Source organism: Aplysia californica, unplaced genomic scaffold, assembly GCF_000002075.1.
Source record: "Aplysia californica isolate F4 #8 unplaced genomic scaffold, AplCal3.0 scaffold00203, whole genome shotgun sequence".
Lineage (NCBI taxonomy): Eukaryota > Metazoa > Mollusca > Gastropoda > Aplysiida > Aplysiidae > Aplysia > Aplysia californica.
This window is the reverse complement of record NW_004797473.1, coordinates 544,038-552,958: the sequence shown is the minus strand read 5'-3', so window position 1 is coordinate 552,958 and position 8,921 is coordinate 544,038. Positions and strand designations below refer to the sequence as shown.

Here is an 8,921-nt window from a genome sequence, read left to right as displayed (position 1 = left end):
GAAACTAAAATAAAAAGGATAGCTTTGGGAAACAAAAATGAAAAGGATAGGGTTGGGAAACTAAAATGAAAAGGATGGCTCTGGGAAACCAAAATGAAAAGGGTAGATCTGGGAAATCAAAATGTACAGATTAGCACAGGGAAACCAAAATGAATAGCATAGGGTTTGGTAACTAAAATGAAAAGGATAGCTCTGGGAAACCAAAATGAAAAGGTTAGCTCTGTAAAACAAAAATTTAAAAGGATGGCTCTGGTTAACCAAAATGAAGAGGATAGATTTGGGAAACTAAAATGAAAAGGATAGCTCTTGGAAATCAAAATATAAAGGATAACTCTGGAAAACTAAACTGAAAAGGATAGCTCTGGGAAACCAAAATGAAAAGGATAGCTGTGGAAAATCATGATGTAAAGGATAGCTCTATGAAACCAACATGAAAAGGATAACTCCTGGAAACTAAAATGGAAAGGATAGGGTTAGGAAACTAAAATGAAAAGGATAGCTCTGGGAAACCAAAATGAAAAGGATAGCTCTGTAAAACAAAAATTGAAAAGGATGGCTCTGGTTAACCAAAATGAAGAGGATAGCTTTGGGAAACTAAAATGAAAAGGATAGCTCAGGGAAATCAAAATGTAAAGGATAACTCTGGAAAATTAAATCGAAAAGGATACCTCTGGAAACTAAAATGAAAAAGATAGCTCTTTGAAACCAAATGAAACGGATAGCTCTAGGAAATCAAAACATAAAGGATAACTCTGGAAAACTAAACTGAAAAGGATAGCTCTGGGAAACTAAAACTAAAACGGTAGCTGTGGAAAATCAAAATGTAAATTATAGCTCTATTGAAACCAACATGAAAAGGATAACTCCTGGAAACTAAAATTGAAAGGATATCTCTGGGAAACTAAAATGAAAAGGATAGGGTTAGGAAACTAAATGCAAAGGATATCTCTGAGAAAAGAAAATGAAAAGAAGGGATCAAGGAATTCTAAAAGGAAAGGATAACTCTGGAAAACTAAAATGAAAAGGATAGGTCTGGGAAACTAAAATGAAAAGGATGGCTCTGGGAAACCAAAATGAAAAGGGTAGATCTGGGAAATCAAAATGTACAGATTAGCACAGGGAAACCAAAATGAATAGCATAGGGTTTGGAAACTAAAATGAAAAGGATAGCTCTGGGAAACCAAAATGAAAAGGTTAGCTCTGTAAAACAAAAATTTAAAAGGATGGCTCTGGTTAACCAAAATGAAGAGGATAGATTTGGGAAACTAAAATGAAAAGGATAGCTCAGGGAAATCAAAATGTAAAGGATAACTCTGGAAAATTAAATCGAAAAGGTTACCTCTGGAAACTAAAATGAAAAAGATAGCTCTTTGAAACCAAAATGAAAAGGATATGGTTGAGAAACTAAAAGGAAAAGGATAGCTCTGGGAAATCAAAATGTATAGGATAGCTCTATGAAATCAAAATGAAAAGGGAACTAAAATGAAACAGGTAGCTCTGAGAAATTGAAATGAAAATGATAGGGTTGTGAAACTAAAATGAAAAAGATAGCACTGGTAAAACAAAATGAAAACGATTGCTCTGGGAAACTAAAATGAAAAGGATGGCAATGGGAAATCAAACAGTTAAGGATAGCTCTCTGAAACCAAGATGAAAAGGATAACTTCTGGAAACTAAAATGAAAAGGATAGCTCTGGGAAACTATAATGAAAAGAATAGGCTTAGTAAACTAAAATGAAAGGGATAACTCTCGGAAATAAAAATGAAAAGGATAGCACTGGGAATTCAAAATGTAAAGGATAACTCATGGAAACTAAAATGAAAAGGATAGCTCTGTTATACTGAAATGAAAAGGATAGGGTTGGCAAACTAAAATAAAAAGAATGTGTCCCTGGATCTAAAATGAAAAGGATTGGATAGGGTTGTGAAACTAAAAATGAAAACTATAACTCGCTAAAACGAAAATGGAAAGGATAGCTCTGAAAAATCAAAATGTAAAGGATAGATCTGGGAAACAAAAATGAAAAGGATAGGGTTATCAAACTAAAATAAAAAGGATAGATCTCTGAAACCAAAATGAAAAGGATAGAGAAGATTAACATTTTGCAAGAAGTTAATTAACCAAGCGACACAGACTTTGAGAATTTTTTAAACTCTGATTTTATGCTATCATTAAAAATATTGACTGTGATAATGAGTACTTTGACAGTTTTCTGTACATGTCTATATGCACAGGGGGTCCTTACCTGCATCTGTGGTGTAGCGGTTTGCTTCTGTGCTGCTGCTTCTTTCCTATCAAACATCTAACATCCTTTTCTTACCTTGTTTTCAGTGTATTTTGCTCTCCAGAAACAACCCTAATCTTCGTCACGTATAATAATATGGCCTTTGTGTGTTTCAAGTTCAGTAAAAACTCTTCCTAAAGCTAGAACTCTGTAAATCTGAGTGGGGCATGTTGATCGAAAATACCCTTCGTCATGGTGCTCTCTTTCTCTCTCTCTCTCTCTTGCTCCTTCCTTCCTTCCCTCCCCCCCCCTCTCTCTCTCTCTCTCTCTCTCTCTCTCTCTCTCTCTCTCTCTCGCTTGCTGTATCTTTTCCACAGAAAGGTTTAAAAATCAGCGTCTGTTGTGTAGTGGTTAAACACTTCGTCGACGCTAACAGAAGACATGAGTTCGATTGCCGCTTGGGGAGAGATTTTATCGTGTTCCTGTATAACCTTCTTCCTGCTAGGACGTTGTGTCCATCTCAGCCAGCTCAGGTTTGACTTGACAGGCAAAGCTGAAGCTGCCCACCTAGTAAAGTATCTAAATTATGTGCTCTAAGTGTTGTAAACCATCTACAATTATTTTATAAAGGCAAAGACAAAGCTTAAAGTCCAGTTGCGTCCAGTAAAAAGTAACACCAATCTATTACGTGAAACTCTCTTCCTGTTCCAATATGACTGCTAGTGTTTTAAGTCATCACAAAATGTGTGGTAGTCCAGTGGGAGCAAAAACATCAGTTGCTGTCTTTGTCTCCGTTACAATGAGACTTTACATCTATGTGGCTTTAACTCAGTGTGATGAGCTAAAAGAAAGAGACACGCCATGCAGTCGAAAGAATTTTTAAAAACCCGCATGTTGTCTACAAATTAATAAAGTTTAAATTGGAGGACGTTGTTGTGTATTTTGTGTGATGGCGGTGTTAAATCATATACTTCGTCTGGGTGTTGCGTAAGGAGCCCTTCCACGCACTAACCACTTTCAAATTAAAGGTTTGACTCGGCAGGTTTTTTCAGTCCTTTTTTATACGACGTTGTGTCTTGGCAGGTTTCCCTTGTGATATTTTCTCCCCTTCTTCTATGTCAAATTTCAGCAAAGATGTTTTGCACGTTTATCTTTTGAAGTAGTACAGATACATAATAATACAAAATATCTAATATTGATTTTTTTTCATTTAAAAAGTTCTGCCCGTGTATCGATAGGACTATCATTTTTTTAGGGTTAGCTAGTTTATACGGAAATGCTTCAGAGTGCACGGTTCAAGATCGTATGCTACAAGTGTAATAATATGAAAGAAACACAAGAAGGAGGATTAATGTGGAGCGTTTTCTAAGAATAAATATGCCAGGCTTAGAACATGTGCATAGAAATAAAGAACAACTGATGAACACACTTCTTGAAAATGCTGATGTTTATAGTTTATTTATTTCTTCTTTTCAATTCCACATATATAAAAGGAAAATCAGAAATCAGAAAGCATTCTCCCGCTTGATAATCACTCTTAAAATATAAATTATTGCAGTTTTAACCTTTAAATTGTTCTTCCTGTTTTGTTTGAAATCAAGACGTATGATCACTCTTCTCACCACAACTTTCATTTAACAATCAATTTGCATAAGGTTTGGTCAGCTTACTAACATCAACATTGTATTTTAACGGTACTATGTACTATATTATCTTGAAAATAGACAAAATAGCACCCCAACAACAACACGTTAGATTTGCGAATTTTCATTGGTCAGTCTGATAATTATGTAAAAGATATCTCAATTATCTAGTACAGTCTTCTTCTATTTACATGAAAGTAAAACATTTTTTTCAATATCTTAAACATTTTTAAGTACAAGAAAAAAAATTCTGAAAAACTCAAGACCTTTAATTTTTATCCTCATAGTTTTTAAAAGATACGTTTGATCTTTTCCATTAAAAGAAATATGTGTCCATGTATTTGTGCAGTGTGCATATCTGTGTAATGTCTCTAGGGTTTTAAAAGTGCGTGTATGTGTTGCAACGAGCAATTGAGAAATATCAGGATTATGGAAAGTACATTTGATAATGTTTCAGCATCATTATCAGTTGTAATGTATCTCTTATAAATCAAGAAAGTCACAAAATGAGAAAATTGAGCATCTGAATCGCTAAGATTGTGACGGTATTCTATTATTGTATTTTTCTATACTTCAAACATAAAGACACACAAGTATCGAAATACATGAAAAATTCAGTTGAATAACTCTGTCACTCAGCAAATGGATGAATTTTCATTTCGCTGAAGGAGACAGAGTCATCGCTTGTGACACTACCCCATCTCAAGCCCGTCCAGCCCCGCCCTTTGCTGCCCCACAGTCCGTTGAGGTTCACATGATGGCAGTCATTGTACCACCAAGCTCCATGGTACCGATTGGCACAGTTGCGACTAGACAGGTCGTTGTCACGGTCCTTGGTAGTAAACGCCATACCATTGTGATAAGCCATGCTGTCCTCACTTACATTACCCGAAAATCCCGAAATCTGAATTTTGTAATTTTCCGTTTTTCCAGATAACGAAAAGTTGTCGTAGCTGGCGAAGTAGTTTTTCCCCTGAAATCTGAAATCGATCCTTATTTCGTATCTCCCCTGGGGATGAGAACGTGAGGACAAGTATTAAAACAACACATACAAAATCCAGTGGTTATGTCTCAGTGGAAAAGACCTTTGACAAGGATGTTATTTGTTCAAATCTGTGTCAAGTTTAAATATTGATCCTCCCAAAGATTTCCTCTCACCTGACTGTCCTACGGTATGTCTAATAAGGCAGTGTATTTACGAATAAGACTAAAGGAATAATAGTTATAGCAAAACAACGTTAAGAAATCTCGGGTGAAAAGAAGGAAATACCTGCAACGATACGGAATGGAACTAAGAGGTTGGACCTAAATGGTGAAAACGATGCATGCTTCCCCTACCTCAGAAGACTATGCAATTAAATATGTACATGGTCAACGAGAACCTCGGTAGCATAACCACCACCAACAACAACAGCAGCAACAACAGCAGCAAGAGCATTAGCAACAACAGGAGCAACAGCCACAACAAGACCACAATAACAACAGCTTTACGTACGACATCCTTACAAAAATATCAACAATAAAAACGATATTGAAAAATAAATCACCCATCCACAATACGAACTGCTACTGTTATCACCTCCACAATAATATAAAACATTATTATTGTTGTTTAGCAGTGCCGTTACGGCGACTGCCGGAACCTTATTTATCTACCATTACCACCACGCTCATAACTACTTATTGCTGGTTAACCACCTCTTTTAAATACTATAAGATTATTTAAGAGTTTGGAGTCCGTATGCTACGTCTATTTCCGATAAAACCAGCCAAGGCGGGCGAAAAGAAAGTCCCAAAAACGTAAACTTGGACTATTAAATACTTTGACCTCTTTTTAAGAGTAATAATAACATTGGGCCTTTCCAAAAGTAAACTAACATCACGAGGGGCAATAATAACAACACTTACATCGACATAGACAACAAAGTCCCCGTGATGTCAAGTGTTTGGACAGTCCACTGTATCTAACTGTAAACAACTTGCCTGACTTGTCAACTGGTGGATTTTCTCGAGCCCGAGCCAGAAATTGCCAGAGAGGTCACCAAATCCGTTTTTGTATTCTTCCCAACCACGGAAAAAATCAACGTCCGCCGAAGCACGTCTCTGTAGACAAAACAGAACATTATGCCAGTTTCTAAGGTATAGTATCATGAAGAATACGAAATCACATTGTTTGAATAACGTTGCCAAGCTTTCAATTTCTAAAACAAGAATAGTTATAGTTACCGGTAATATCTTATGACAGCACTCTGAGCTGAGAGAAGAATTTAGAATCTGTTGTACATTGGGATTTTCCCTCTTCTATTTTCTATCTTATTTTGTTTAATGACTGAACTTTGAAAAATTATAATCACACATGTCCTTGTGTTTCTATATTATTATATTGTACACATATTAATATTTATACGTTTTCAAATTGAAGAGCCACTGAGCAGAAAGACTGCACCGTTTTTTGCACCAGTCCCTACGACAGTAAAAAAAATGTTGATCTGATCTGTATTGTACCTGTCTGTATTACACAAAAGAGGGTAATTTCATATGTAATTTTAACAGCCAGAAAAACAGTTTAATTATGATGCTCACAACTATGTTGTACCAGCCTGCATTACAGTATTTTACAAGCATTATTAATTTCTTTTGCGAAAAATATTAATTTCACCCGTATTGTTTCAGGGTGTATTATTATTACTATAAGATAAGGTTAATTTTAACTGTACAAGGGGAAGTAAAAAAGTATTGCAAGTTGTTCGTTATTTTGCACAATTTTGTATCAAAATTTAATGAAATTCAGCTCACAAGTGCTTACTCATATACTTTTGAACTCAAATTGTTATAATTTGAGATTTTTTAATTTTGGCCCAAAATGGCTACCCTCTTTGAGGTCTGTCAGAGGAAAAGAGCAGTGAGTGAATTTCTTGTTTTAGAAGGAGAATCCACCGATAACATCCAACAGGGAATTCAAAATGTTTACAAGGAACAAGCTCTAGATTTTGGCACTGTCTATAGGTGGCTTAGACGTTTGAGCAATGAACCGGAAGAAGAGGTAGAAGTGTCCATATGCTTGTCAGACAAGCATTGTCCCGATGTGTCAGCCAGAAAAATCATGTAAGTCATGTTTTGAGGCGTTCGTAGCATAAGTGTCACATATTTTTTTTCTTTTACCACGAGGAGCAACTGTCAATTCTGAACCCTATATTGAAACACTGCAACCACTGAACGCGAGGAATTCGACAAGTCAGACCAAATTTGAATATAGAAAGAGTGTTTTTTGCAAAATGACAATGCCTGCCTGCATCCAAGTACCAGGACAAGGGAGACAATCCCCACGTTTATGTGGAAAACACTGCCACACCAAATTTAGTTTCCTGATTTGGCTTCTTCAAACCTCCACCTTATTGTTCCTAGAAAAGAACCATTGAGAGGTCAATACTATGGAAACGGTGGAGAAATCAAGATTGTTGTACATCTGCGACCAACCTGCTCAGTTTTACGCAGGTGGCATATGTGGACTAAGTAAAAGGTAGACTGTCGCTATTGATCATAATGGAGTCTATGTTGAGAAATAAAAATCTGATCCTCAGATGCCTCTCTTCAATTTGAGGTATGATAGTTGCAAGTGTGTTACATGTATTTTTCTTAAAGTTATAAACAAACCAGCATTATTTTTTACTCACACTGGTATTATATCAGGATGTATTACTGTAAAATAATGTTGATCATACCATTATTATATCAGATTGTATTTCTGTAAAACAATGTTGATCTCACCTGCACTGTAGCAGCTTGTACTCACCTGTATCACGATCCAGCCTCCTTCATCCATCACCATGTCACAGACTACAAGTTGACCACTAGAGAGACTGACCACCGGCAGAGGACCCAAACCCTTAGCACTGGCGCACGACTGGGGCTGAAGAGTAATAAAGAGAGAGGGAGTTTGGTAGACGACTATTGGAAATGACGACGCGAATAGGTTCGGCAGCTACATGGTGGGGGAATACTCCCAGAGATTTTAGGACGTGTAGAAGCAATGGAAGTCAACTAGGCAGTTAATTTCTCAGTTTATCTATAATTAGTCAACCAGTTTACCACTGAGTCAATCAATAATTTTATCATCCACTAATCAGTTTATCTCACTATCCATCAATCAGTTTATCGCACTCTCCTCCAACCAGGGAACAAGTGCATATATAGTTTCACTTCTATATAAATGTAACCACTTCTGGGTGAAAATATACTCGTCAGTATGGGAAGTCAAACACGGAAAAACTTTCACCTGTAACTGGCTTTTGACAACGCTCAACTTGCGCTCAAAATTGGCTTCGAGATCCTCCATGACGGACGTCACGTTAACCAGGAGGTCTTGGCTCTGTTGAAGACCCTCTTTCCTGTTCCTGTCCAAGGCAGCTGCCACGTTCTCCAGAATCTGGCGTTTGTGGGATAGCAGTTGGTGAGGACATTCTCTTTTGTATAGCTCCACTGTGTGGCTCAGGGTCTGCAAAGTGACGGCATATATTAATAATGATAATAATGATGGTTATGATGATGGTAATGATGATAATGATAATAATATTAATACTAATACTGATACTAATACTAATATTAATACTAATACTTATACTTATACTGATACTAATACTAACAATAATAAATGACGACAATGAAAATAATATTATTAATAGTAATAATAATAATAGTATTAATAATGATAATAATAAACAAACAAACAAACAAACAAACAAAAAATAAAACACCCAAAATAAAACACTCACCTGCAGTGCTGAGAAATTTCTGAGTGATTCGGTTGAGCTTTGGAAAAACCACACTCTAAAAAGCAAATCTAAATTTATATGGAGCATTTCCCACAAAAATGATGCAAAGAAAGAACCTTAAACAAAACGTATCAAGAGCGCTTTCCTTTATCCATGTGACTACATAATAGATAATGGGAAAATTAATTAGCATTTAATATAATTTTTTGCTTTGGAAAGAGGCGACGTGATTTTTGCAAGTATTCTCGTCAAACGCACATGAGGGGGCTCTCGAGGTCTAG

General features: G+C 36.2%; 1 protein-coding gene across 1 annotated transcript in view; it reads right to left on the bottom strand.

Moving 5' to 3' along the window:
• Positions 1 to 3,657: 3,657 nt before the first annotated feature.
• The window catches only part of LOC101859244 (angiopoietin-1), an 11,103-nt gene continuing 5,839 nt past the window's right edge, over positions 3,658 to 8,921 (bottom strand). The window contains exons 3-6 of the mRNA XM_005099126.3: positions 8,145 to 8,363; positions 7,662 to 7,778; positions 5,852 to 5,971; positions 3,658 to 4,877 (exon numbers count right to left, since the gene is read on the bottom strand). Of these exons, the coding sequence (XP_005099183.1) occupies positions 4,500 to 4,877; positions 5,852 to 5,971; positions 7,662 to 7,778; positions 8,145 to 8,363 (834 nt within the window). The 3' untranslated portion in view covers positions 3,658 to 4,499. The remainder of the gene's footprint in view (positions 4,878 to 5,851; positions 5,972 to 7,661; positions 7,779 to 8,144; positions 8,364 to 8,921) is intronic.